This window comes from Bos mutus, chromosome 19, assembly GCF_027580195.1.
Source record: "Bos mutus isolate GX-2022 chromosome 19, NWIPB_WYAK_1.1, whole genome shotgun sequence".
NCBI classification, from domain to species: domain Eukaryota; kingdom Metazoa; phylum Chordata; class Mammalia; order Artiodactyla; family Bovidae; genus Bos; species Bos mutus.
The window spans coordinates 9,852,374-9,865,261 of NC_091635.1; the positions used below are offsets into that span (position 1 = coordinate 9,852,374).

Sequence of the window (12,888 nt, forward strand, 5' to 3'; positions counted from 1 at the left end):
CTGCTAATCTTCCCCAGGGCCAGACGTTCTGCATCCGGTCCCCCTAACTTTGGACTCTGCTGGTTTAGAGTTTTTACACCCACGAAAGGAATGTTTCCACTAAGAGACACCTCCAGGCTCCACTGGCCAGAAGCTGAGACCAAGATCTGACCAAGGGGACCACTCATGTGTTCAGGCAAATGGGATGGGTGAGGAAAGAAGGTGGGAGGCCTACCCTGGGCTGGTAGACCCTGACTGTCAGGGGGACAAGCCTGCCACTTGAACACCCACAAGGAGAATGGAAGGAACTTGGCGATTCCTCGGGCACGTCCTCAAATGGCTGATCCCATGGCTCGAGGTGGGGCTGCAGGCTTCCTTATAGTCTGGATCCACCAGGGCCCGGAGCACTCTGGAGGAAAGGTTCCGGTTACCTGACCAGGCCTGTACCTTCACTTCTGGGGTGCTGGCTCTGGGCAGAGGTCCAGGGAGCGGGTAGGAGAGGAGGATGCTGTGGGTTTGTGGCTCATTGCTCCAGTGAGACTGCCGCTCCCCTGTGTGTGTCTGGAGCATGTTGATAACCAACATTTCCTGTCTTCTTTTACCAGCTACAGTCCTCGACTGTGGTGATGGCCATCAGTGTGGTTTAAACAAAGTGGTAGATTTTTAAGATGTCAAAGGACCACCATGGAGGTGGCCAAGATGGTGGGCCTGGATCTTGGGAGGGGGGTGGGGCTGGGGGCGCCTTCTGGCAAAGGGTGAAGCTGTGTGGGGTCAGGGGAGGCTTTGTGTGTCCCTGCTCTTGTTTTCTCGGGGCTGGAGGGAAGAGGCATGTGTGGCGGGGACAGCTGCTGTCCTGGCTGCCCAGCTTCTGAATCTCACTCCCACTGGGTGAGTGTAGTGCCGCCTCCCTTCTCAAGGCCAGAGCAGTCCAGATGCTTGTTCTCTCAGACCCTGGCCAAGAGTGGAGGGCACGTGGTCTGAGCCTGGCCAACCAGATGCTTCCACCAGAGCCTGGTGCCTGGAGCGTGTGTAACACAAAGAAGCGGGGACAGTTTAGAATTCTTGCCCTGCTTGTGGTGGGGGCAGCCTCCAGCGCCCAGAACCCGGTGGTGGCATTCTAACGCAATTTCCCTATGGGACCCCAGGCCCGGTTCCCTTGCCTTGCCCTAGATTCGGTGGGTCTTCCAGTCTCCTTCTTGTACACGCTTCTTCTACCTGACCCTCCACATTGTGGGTGTCTTTTATTTGTGCTCAAGCATCCCATTGGCCTTCTAGGTTCTTTGCAAATTTCCATTTCTACAAACAATGCTGGGAAGAGAATCTCTGCCCTCTTCCCAGTGCACAAGTGGGAAGATTGATGGGGCCAAGATTCCGATCACCTACTGTTCCTTCTCCCTGGAACACACACACCCTCCTGCCATTTCCCCCACGCCTGCTGCCTTGCACTCTTCATTTCTCCACTGAGATCCACTAAAGTAGCTCCAGCCTGTGCCTCCCACCTTCCTTCCTCTGGTTTCCATCACCCATTATTCTCTCTGGTCCTCACCCCAAGTGTTTGCTTACTTGTGATGGCCTGTCTCACCCACGAGACTGCAGCAGCTTCACAGAGAAGGGACCACGTCAGCTCATTACTTGATCCCAGGGCCTAGCGAATCATCCTCTGTCCCAACACCCTATGAACTCAACAGCCTCTTCTGCGTGAACAAGAGAACTTGGGAACCACAGTGCAATTTTAATGATCTCAGACAAGGGACAGCAGAGGGTGGAGAAAGTGAAAGGCCAGGTAGGAAACCCCACAGCTCCTGGCTCACATCTCATTGCTTCCCAACAAATTAGCCGGGCAGTTGAAGTGGGAGTTCTCAGCTTGTGAGTGCACTAGTTGAAGGAAGGAAGTGTTAGTCGCTCAGTTGTGTCCAACTCTTTGCAACAAGTTGTCTCTGACTCTTTGCGACTCCATGGACTGTAGCCTGCCAGGCTCCTCTGTCCATGGGATTCTCCAGGCAAGAATACTGGAGTGGGTTGCTATTCCCTTCTCCAGGGGATCCTCACGACCCAGGGGTTGAACCCAGGTCTCCTACATTGCAGGCAGATTCTTTACCATCTGAGCCACCAGGGAAGTCTGCAGTACCTGAAGTCTTCCAGTAATTTCCGTAAGCTCAGAGAGATCAACGGAAGCAGGGGGGCCACCTGGTGGCCGGTGATTGGAGGTGGCTGCAGAGAGGAGGTGAAGGAGGGGAGGTGCCCAGCCTCTATGAACTCCTGCCCACCCTGACCTCCAGCCTCGAGTCTAGTCCATGTCCGTGGAGTTGGTCAGGTAGAAGGGACGGATGACGACTTGGAACCTGCTGAAGAACCCTGATGGGCAGGGGAAGAGGGAAGTGCTCCTGGAGCTGTTGGTAGCCAGGGCACTGGGGATCAGGGCCTTCCAGCCCTTGAAGTCGATGACGTCTACCACAAAGCTCCCCTCACAGTGCAGCAGAGCCCGGTTTTCATAGCCGATGGTGGGATTGGACTTGAAGTAGCTGGACTTGGAGAGAGCCAGGAGTGGGGGGTCATCAGAGGAGCACGAGAACCCGTAGTTCCAGCAGCTCTGGAGGGTAGGGAGGTAGACGAAAGACCAGGAGACAGAGCTGTCATGGAAGAGGAAGCTGGGGTGCTGGGGGGTCTGGAAGGACCGGGAGGGGTTGTAACTGGAGCTCATCACGGATTGGCTCCAGGTGGGCGAGGTGTAAAGCCGGGGCTGGTAGGTGCCCTCAGTGAGGTTCAGGCCCCAGTACTGAGCCAGCAGCTCGAAGGGCACGGTGTGGAACTCCAGGGCCTGCAGGATCTTCTTCTGGAAGAGCGCCTCGTGACTCCAGTACAGGGACAGGTTAAACTGCAGCGAGAAGAGGTCCTGGGGTGGCATCATGGGGAACCGCACCTGCTCCACCAAGGCCTCCACTTCCTTGTGGGAGGTGTGCCTCTCCTGGCTCCACTTGTCCACAGCCAGCAGCAGGACCAGCTCGCTGGGCACCACCAGTTCGGTCCTGGAGAGCAGACCTTGGAGCAGGGCCGGGGGGACGCTTGGCCAGGCCTCGGCCTGCGTCAGGGCCCCGAAGTTCCAGGCCAGGAACTGCACGCAGATCTCCTCCAGCACAGGGTCCCGGGTGGCCAGGGCGTAGGCATAGAGCTCCAGGGGTGTCCAGAAAGAGGGGTCCTGGGGGATGAGGATGGCAAAGAGGTGCCCGCAGTAGCTCTGCAGCTGCTTGGCCTGGTAGGCAGAGGCGAGCTTGTGCAAACACTTCACTGACGACAGGGACACGTCGATCCTCCGGGAGTAGAGGTACCTGAGGGAGACGAGGGCTGATGCCTGGCCACACCCCTTCTCCCGAAGGACGACAGGTGTGCCCTGGTGCGGGTGTCTGGCTGACTGCTGATGCCCAGGGTGTCAGCTATTTCAGGGGGCCTTCGGAGCCCCCGACTTATCTCCTGAGTCAACCCCCAGTCTAAGCTCATATGGGCCAAGAGCCACAGGCAGCTGGGCGGACCCCAGACTCCTTGAGGATGTTGCTCCATCCTCATCGGTGGGGACGGTCCCACCTCCATCATCACCATCATCTTCATGGGCTGGGCCCCGACACCAGGACCTGCTGGCCATCCGGGGCTCTGCCCTTCCCTTTCCCCTGTCACGCCCCTGGGCAGAACTCTTGAGTTCCCCACTGGGTGCCCATGGGTGCCCCTGTGCCCCAGCACCTGTCTGGTGCCCCTATGACATAGGGATCGTCATGGGTCACCTCCTGTCTGCCATCCTTGCCAGCTGTGAGCCCTGTGGGTGGCACCCAGTCTATGCCACCCGCCACGTAATTCAGTGCGCCACCAGGAGGCACTCTGCTTGTGAAGACTTGTGTGGAGGGAGCCTGCTGGGAGGGGAAACGCCAGGCGATGGCCCCTGCCGTCTCCTGGGAGATGATGAGTGGGGCCCTACTTTGGAAAGAACCAAACAAACTCTCTCCACTGCTTCTCTCGAATGACGAGCCTTCCAGGGAGCCTCAGACTTGCTGGCTTCCCCATCACCTGAACACGGAGACTCAGGTGCCCAGAAAGGAGCCGGGACCCCACAAAGCCCAGTGGCAGCAGCGGGGTGGGCCGGCCCTCGTCCCACCGCTGCTCCGCCCTGATGTGCTCAGTACATCCTGTGATCCTGCTGCTGAACGTGAACTCAAGAGCAAAAATGGTCATCTGTACCACGTGGGGGCTGCCGGGCAGAGGGAACGGGAGTGGGGGGCGGTGGAGGCAGTGAACAAGGGTCTCCAGAGGCCCTCTAGGGCCTGGGTGGGGCTCATTGCTGCCTCCCTGCCTTAGAGGAGGGAGAGAGACAGAGAGAGAGGGAGGGAGGGAGAGACACCAAGATACGGGGCAATAGGAAGATAGAGAGAGATGGAGTGAGAGGCAGAGAGAGACAGGCAGACAGAGGCAGGAAGGCAGAGAGAGGCAGAGAGAGCGAGCTGGAGCACATGGCTAGACAGTCCAGAGAACCACTGACTCTGACCAAGGGCGGTGACTGACAGGCCGAGAGGCTGGGGCCAGGCACAGATGCATCACAGACCTCAGTCCTGCTGGGAGGGGCACAGGACAGCTGCCAAGCTCTCATCCTTGGCTGAGAAGACGCCATTTAATCTTTTTAAACTGCCATTTGCCGATTCCTCTTAAATGTCACTTTCGGCTACCTACAACTTTGGGTCATGAGAGGGAACGGCTTTTCATACACTTGGTTCTCTCTTTAAATTGATGCTCCCAGAACGCCAGTCCCTGGGAAGCCCACCTGAGGTGGTGACATAGTGACCCCCCAGCAGGATGGTCTGTCGGGGAAGGGGCTGACCCCTCGGGGGCCACTCTCAAATGGGAGACGGGCTCCCGGTGTGGTTGGCCGGCTGGTTAGACTGACGCCTGGACGGTGCCGCCTGGGGATTTTCTCCCCATTTTCTTCAGGCAGCAGACTTGGATTCCCATTTCTTTAAAAAAAAATTTTCGCAGGAGCAGATCAGTGAGGTGAGAAGAGGAAGAATGACTTAGATAGTTATTTTTTTGGGTGCTTATGACACCTGAGAGACAGGTGTGGGGGGTGTGTGTGTGTGTATGTGTGAGGGCTGACCCATTTCTCACAGTCCCTGTGGAAAGAATACATAAGAATGTGTGTGCAAAGGTGAGGACCCGTGGCTGTGAAGGTGCGTGTGCGCACGTGTGTGGGTGTGTGAGCACACAAGTGTGAGAGCACATATGCGGTTGCCCTCGCATGTGTTCAGGTGAGCACAGCTGTGGCTGGTGCCGCATCCCTGGTCCCTGGGGTTTTCCTTTGGCGGGGACGCTGCCCAGTCCCTGGGCCCGGCCCCGAGGCCACTCACCTGATGAAGTCCTTGACGACGGGCACACACTCAGAGTCCACCTCCATGGTGATCCTACTGCCCGGCTCCTTCCATAGGCCGTGGGCCTCGGGGTTGGTGGACAGGATCAGCTTGTGGGCACACATGGCTATCTCGTCTTCCTCACGCACCTTCACCGTGATGAACAGGTCACAGCCCTTCTGGCTCTCAAATATCTGCTCTAGGGCCGCAGGGAGTTCGCCAGATAGGTCGAGGGTGTAGACACCTCTGGTTTCTATGGAGGGAGACACATGTTAGGAGGGGCCCCGGCACTCGCTTCCTCTGTGACCCAAAAATACTTTTGCTCCCCGGAGTCAGATTCTTCCCTTAAACTGTGGATCCTGCCTTATCAACTCAGAAAGGCTCCTGGGGAGATGAGGAAAGAACAGCCCTGGAACGCAGGGTGCCATTGGCCCCCGTGGCCCAGAGCCCCACCCCGTCAAACACCCCTATGTCATAGCTCACTTGCCCCACCCAACATTCAGATGGCACATCTTGGGGGGGATCTGGAGGGGCTGACTTCCAGAACTTGGGGTCCTATCCCAATCAGTCAGTCAATCAATCACCCAGATGTGACTTTCTAAAACCTGAACCTCCTGCCTCGTCTGGTCTGAAGAGGGTCCCATGGCAATGTGGTTTAGAGCTTTGGGGTCCTTGGTAGCCTCCTACAAGGGACTGAGGCCTAGAGAAGCTACTGGAAGCTCCCAGCCTGGTTTGGGGGTGATGCACCCCCTTTCCCAGCAGAAACAGAAGGCTGCCGATTCAAGGGGTGAGCCTGCAGTGTGCAGACACGGGGTGCAGAGGCACCTCACTTTACTGTGCGTGGCCATGTTTCTCAGAAACTGAAGGTTGCGGCAACAGTGTCTTGAGCTCTGCTATTTTTTTTTTCCAATGACATTTGCTCACTTTGTGTCTCTGTGTCATGGTTTGGCAATTCTCAGTGATCTTTGATGTTACTACTGCAAAAAGATTATGACTTGCTGAAGGCTCGGAGGGTAGTTAGCAATTTTTAGCACTCAAGTACTGGGTTCTTTTGGCTGTACCTCATGGCATGCAGGATCCTAGTTCCCTGACCAGGAATTGAACCCATGTCCTCTGCACTGGAAGTGTGGAGTCATAATTACAGTGCCACCAGGGAAGTCCCAATAAAGTATTGTTTAATTAAGGTATGTACATTATTTAAAAAAAAAATAAAGTGTGTATATTATTATCATTATTTTTACTGCTAGCTTTTCTGGTTTACTGGGGCTTCCCTGGTGGCTCAGATGGTAAAGAATTCGCCTGGGGTGTGGGAGACTGGGGTTCTATCCCTGGGTTGGGAAGATCCCCTGGAGGAGGGCATGGCAACCCACTCCAGTGTCCTCGCCTGGAGATTCCCCATCTACAGAGGAGCCTGGCAGGCTACAGTCCATGGGGTCACAAAGTCGGACACGACTGCGAGACTAAGCAACAGCACTGGTTTAGTCGGACACGACTGCGAGACTAAGCAACAGCACTGGTTTATTGATTTTATGGCATTGATCTATTATATTTAGGATTGGCCATTCTTTAAATTTGTTCTCTTCAAAAAAACAAAGAGAGAGAAAATATGCATATTTATTTTACCTAAAACTCTTCATCTTCAATCCTCTCACGGCAGCAAGGCCCCGCCCTTGTGCCTAGAGCAGAGTTAGTCTCCCTGTACTTCCCCATGTCACTGCAAGGGGGCGCCGCTGGGCCAGGAGCCTGAGCCCGGTGACAACTGCTTCCTGTCTCACGGGGATTCTTTACTGTGGTGGGAACTGTGGGCTTTCCCGCCTCTCCTGGATAGCGGGCATCACCTGGGAACCTTTGCTCAGGCACGCGTGTGATTCGCGTGGAGCCGAATCGGGAGGCAGCGGAGAATCCTAGAACTCTCAGCTAGGATCAGAAAATCTTTGTTCCAGTCTCAGCTCTGCTTCTAAGTGTGTTTTTTATTCATTTAACTGAAGTGTATGGCTCACAATATTATTTTAATTTCAGGTAAGGAACATAGTGATTCAATATTTTAGTATGTACATTGTTCCTTTAGACATAAAGCTGTTGCACACTTAGACGACAGCAGAGTGTACACACAAGTTCTACAGGCACTGGGAAAAAAAATTTACATGACTCGCTTTACTGAGATCCTCGCTTTGTGGCAGTGTCTGGAAACCACGCTATCTCTGAGGTGGGCCTGTATTTGGAAGTGCTTCAGTGCCTGAGAATCAGGTTAAAACAGAGTTATTTCTGAGTGGCTTCAGGGAGAAGGGGGAGGAAGTGGGCACCCCTTGCTGCGAGGTGGTGGGAACTGCAGGCTTTCCCGCCCCTCCTGGGGAGCGGGCATCACCTGTGAACCTTTGCGCAGGTAGGTGTGTGATTCACATGGAGCCGGGGAACCGGCCTGACCACCGTCCCTGGGATCCAGGCCGGGCCTCTGGGGCCCAGGATGGGGCACCCCGCCGCCCCACTCCGCGCCCCCTTGCTCACCGTTGGTGCAGATCACGCTGGCGTCCTTGTCGTGTCTGCAGTTGCTCCGCATCCAGCCCAGGGATGAGCAGTTGGCCAGCGAGGGCTCTGTCCCCGTGCACCTCACCTCGTCCAGCATGATAGGGCCATATCCTGGAAGCACAGCAAGGACAACCGAGCCTGGAGGGGGGCTGGGGCTCTCGGCCGGGGAGGAAGACCCTGCCAACAGAGCTGCTTCCCTGAGAAGCCTAGGAAAGGACAGTCGCAGTTACGCACAGAGATGGAGAAAAGCACTCTGCAAATCCTGCCACCCCAGTAAAGCAGGGCCTAGTTGGTGACGTCCCCTCCAGCGTGGGTCCATGTGGGCACGTGTTTTTACCCGGCACTGTCGTGTGACTACTCAAGCGTGGGTGCAGATCTATTATTGTAACTTTGTACCATGAACTAGCCTTGTTCGACCCGGTCCGTCCGCTTTGTAGATATCAAATAATTACTGCGTAACTTATGTATCTACCCCTCTGGCTGAATACGTGGATTATTTCTCATTTTTTCAGAGTCATAGGCACTGCACACAGACTTTTCTTTTAGGGGGAAACTGTTTCAAGAAGGTAAAGTCTGGAGTGGAGTTTCTGGGCTGGAGGGAACAGCTGCTAGGCAAGTGGAGTGCAGACTGGGAGGCCAGCTCTTGGCCAGCGCAGGGCTTCTGCCCCTTGGAAACCTTGGCCAGTGGTGGGAATGCCATTTGCACGCCTTAGGTATGACCCCTTCCTGGGCCTGGTTCCTTGGCAGCGCATCCTGCTTTGGGGGACCCAGGGACCCGTGGGTTACCTGGCCCGAAGGCGGCCCCGCCCAGAGCCTCGGTGGCGTTCTGGAAGCCCAGGGCCCGGCAGACGACGCTGGCGTCCGTCAGGTCCCACATGTTCTCACACACCGTCCCCCACTGGCCGTTGTAGTAGATCTCCACGCGGCCCTGGTTGGCGGAGCCCCCGTCAGCCAGCCGCATGTCGCCGTCTTTCACGCCTGTGGGCTCTCAAGGGAGAGCAGAGGTCAGCAAAGATGGAGGCTGGGTGCTGGGCCTTCATCCCTGGGCGGAAGGATGGCTACCCCACACTCCTGGGGACCATGGGCTTTCGTTGGGGCTGTAGAGTTCTCCTCAACAGGGGTGAACCCTGGACCATTAGCTTTGAACACCCCATCCATCCTCGAGGGGATCAGCCCCTGGGAGGAGTGAAAAATACACATAGACACCCCCCGCCCCCATACACACACTGAGGGTAGACGTCCCCTTTCTAGTCTTTGAGCTCTGAGTCCTTCATGCCATTGATAGAGACGGGCCAGGGGGGTGCTTGGTGCCACCTGAGAGTGGGGTGGCAGGACCCCAAGGGAAGAACAGGCCCACACTGGCCCCACCTGTGGGTGTCTGGGGCTTGGGGTGCAGCCTGGGCACCATGGCAAGGAGTCCTGGGAGGGATGTTTGGGAAGGCCTGGGGGCAAAGGTCCAGAGCACCCTGGAAACACAGGAAGAGTATGCCAGACCAGGAGAGAAAGCAGGGTCCCACTCCACATTCATTCTTCTGGGACTCAGCCCGCTGACCTCCCCACCCAGCCCCACCTCAGCCCCTGCTGGAGCCGACAGGGTCAGGCAGGAGCCGGGTGCCAGGTCAAAGGGCACTTCTCAGATGGGGTGTAACAGGCCTTCCATGGGGTCACTGGGAAGAGGAAGGGCCTCTGAGTGTGAAGAGCGTGAGGACAGGTGTCCAGGACTCTGGATGCTGACTGTCCAAAGGGCACCGACCCCAGGCCCCTCGGGGCTCGGCTGCTCTGTGAGCCCCTCCTGCCTGTCCCTCTGGTTCCGGCTGGATGAGAATGGAGCCCCCCGACCTCCTCTCCAAATCTCCAAGCCATGAGTTGGGCCATCCAGGGCTTCACGCAGGAGCGAAGACCCAGGCTGGCCCCTGTGACCCAGGCGCCGGGCAGAACACTGCCTTGACTTTCTGCAAGGGGAAGGGGCTGACCTTGTAGAGCAAGGTCACAGACGGCTGCTCTCAGCATTCCTGGGGGTCAGCTCACCTCGAGTCCCCACGACCAGCAGCCATATCCAGAAGAGCCGTAGAGGGGCCATGGCCTTGCCTGGGGGTCCCTTGTCCTGCAGTGAAAGGAGGCAGCGGAGTGAGAGGGTGGAGCTGGACAGGCCTCGGGCCCTCCTCGTGGAGGGTGCTCTGGGTGTCCCAGCGGGGGCCCTCACCTCGTCTGAAGGTGGTCCTCTGAGGATGAGGAAGACTTGCCCAGATGAAGGTCTCTGGGCAGCGAGGACAGCGGGAGGAAAAAGGTGCCCATATCAGAAAGCTAGGCCCTGGGCATGACTGTCAGGGGACATGGGTGGGAAGGGCGGGGAGGGAGGAGGCAGAGGGTGCAGGGCCGAGATTGGGGAGCCTGGGGGACCCCGTTCAGGGTGGCTGAGAGATAGCAGGGATGGCTCAGAAGGCAGGCCAGCCTGTGAGAGTACCCTGAGGTCTGCAGCTGCCGAAGAACTTTGCATGAAATGGACCATGTGGAACCTGGAAGGGACGGGTCGAGGGTGGGCAGGGTGGGGAGATGTGTCAGGAGGAGGCCACAGAAGTCCGGGCAGGGGCGACACGGCGACGGACGGCAGTGAAGAGACTGGGCTGGGGGTGGGTGGGGGGCGGGGAAAGAGGGTTGAGGGCTAAGACCCAGGCCTCCGCCTGGGCAGCTGGGTGGGGTTGGGGGAGACTGGGGCAGGGGAACGAGACGAGAGGACACTCTGGTCCTGGCACTGCCGCCTCTGAGGTCAGTGTCCCCAAGAAACAGAGGCTGGAGGAGGCGGAGGACCACAAAGGCCACACAGCCAGCCCTGGGGAAGGGGAGTGGGGGGCACCCAAGTCTCTCCACTTTTGCCGGGCTGTCTTGCCTCTGTAATTCTCATGGCTCACTTTTTCTCTTCGCCCACATCCTGGCCCTCACCTGCCTCCCTCCTTCATGTCCACATACCAGCACGGTGAGGCGGGAAGAGGGGCATGGAGCGGGTGCAGAGTCCCTGCTGCTCTGGCCCAGTGAGGGCCTTGCGACACCCACACCCCACCTCAGGGCCCAGCCAGCAGGGCTGTGGCCACTGTTGTTGCACCACTCGAGTCAGGGCCTGGTAACCAGACCCTCCGGGGGCTCCCAGGCACGAGGGTCCGCTGTCACTGAGCAGAGTCCCTGGATTGGACTGCTCACACCACTGGCTCACGGAATCCCGACCACGACCCTGAGAAAGACCTCGTTGATCCCACCTTACAAGTGAGGGGGCTGAAGCCCGGAAGGATAGCCAGCTCTGCTCACACAGCTGGGGAGCTGTGGGTGGTGAGTGGCCGTGGGGGAATCTGCCCAGTGGCCACCCTCTCTTCATTACACTGACCTCAGCTGATGGCTGAGTGGCCAGGATGACCAACCACGCAGCACACTGGGGTCTGTCCCAGTTTTAGCACTGGAAGTCCTATGTCCTGGGGCATGCTCTCGGTCCTAGGCACATGGGGACGGCTGGTCACCCTCTGCACTCCCCAGAGAGTGGGGGCCACCAGCTTCGCTCATCCTGAAACCGGAACCCAGGGTCCCAGGCAGATGGCCAATCAGGCACTTGGCTCATGGTATGCAAATGTCACTGCCCTCCGGCTGTCTGTGGCCACCCATTTTTGCCTGACTCATTCCAGAGATGAGGCAGAATTATCTGCCCGGGGCCATTCGGCACTCTTGTGCAAATTGGGGAAAGGTGCTCTTCCTTTGGGCAGGCTTAGCCTGAGCTGAAATGGCAACCCACTCCAGTACTCTTGCCTGGAAAATCCCATGGATGGAGGAGCCTGAAAGGCTGCAGTCCATGGGGTCACTAGGAGTTGGACACGACTGAGTGACTTCACTTTCAGGCAACCCACTCCAGTGTTCTTGCCTGGAGAATCCCAGGGACGGGGGAGCCTGGTGGGCTGCCATCTATGGGGTCGCACAGAGTCGAACACGACTGAAATGCCTTAGCAGTAGCAGCAGCAGCAGCCTGAGCTAAAAAGCACAGATCGGAGGGAGCACCTCAGCTGAACTGCTTGCCCCTTTGGGTGGTGTCCTTGTGCACCAGTGAACAACCTGCCCAACTGGACAGAGAGACACAGGAGCAGCAGTGATGGGCCCTGGTTTCAGGAGGAGCATCAGATCCCTAACTGAGCACAGGCTGGGAGACTTGGCCACTGCAAGATTACACTGTATAAAGAGAGGGACACCCACCTGAGAGCAAAAGGTTACCAGCTTACCTGCCCGGAGCACCTGCGGATGGCTGTCCTAAGGCCTCCCACTTGCAGAGGAACCTCCAACCCAGAAAACCCTCCCAGGTCAGAGTGTGTCAGGCTGGTCCCAGGAAGCGCTTCAGGAAGCTCAGTCTAGTTTCAATTTCTAGAAACCACCTGACCCTGTTTCCTTCTGGGGTTGGCTGCTGCCAAGGCTTCCTGCTTCCCTCCCCGCCCTTGGCTCTGAGTGGGGGCGGCTGGGATGGCGATGGGGAGGATGGCAGCCGCCCAAGGCTGCAGTCTGGCTGATTTTGCTCTGGTTACAGAGCAAGGCGGCTGATGGCTGTATTTGAATTTCAACACTCTCACAAGCTAAACCGGCGCCAGGGGTGGGTGCTGGGGGAGGGGAGAGGAGGGGCAGCAGGAGTTAGTGGTCAGAAGAGCAGAGGAAGGGCGTGGACAGGTTCTGTCTGCATCCAGGGACCGTGGGCTCTTTCACTGCACGCCCACGCCCGTCTCCTGGGTCTCACGTGTTGCTGGGGGCAGGGGTAGGGGGGCTGCTCACTCTGCTCTAAGCACTTGACATGCCTGACCTGAACACCTCACCCCTCTGGGGCGGGGGCAGAACCTCTGGAGTGGACGTAAATTGTTCTGCCCATCTCACACCCACTCCCTTTCCTTCCCTCTGACAGAGAGCCTGCACCTCGATTTTCCCCTGGGGAAGCACACTGGGTCTGGCCTGAGTCTGGCAGGTTGGAGACAATGGTGTCAGGGAG

General features: G+C 57.6%; 1 protein-coding gene across 2 annotated transcripts; it reads right to left on the minus strand.

Moving 5' to 3' along the window:
- Positions 1-1,691: 1,691 nt before the first annotated feature.
- LGALS3BP (galectin 3 binding protein) lies at positions 1,692-12,297 on the minus strand. 2 transcript variants are annotated; one of them, XM_005910317.3, is made up of 6 exons: positions 12,140-12,297; positions 9,915-9,990; positions 8,673-8,864; positions 7,866-7,997; positions 5,361-5,613; positions 1,692-3,305 (listed from the first exon to the last, which is right to left on the minus strand). In XM_005910317.3, the coding sequence occupies exons 2-6, from the start codon at positions 9,964-9,966 to the stop codon at positions 2,267-2,269; spliced, it is 1,668 nt and encodes a 555-aa protein (XP_005910379.1). In that variant the 5' UTR covers positions 9,967-9,990; positions 12,140-12,297; the 3' UTR covers positions 1,692-2,266. The 2 variants fall into 2 exon arrangements, with proteins under 2 accessions (XP_005910379.1, XP_014338632.1); XM_014483146.2 differs by having other exon boundaries at positions 8,673-8,873.
- Positions 12,298-12,888: the final 591 nt, after the last annotated feature.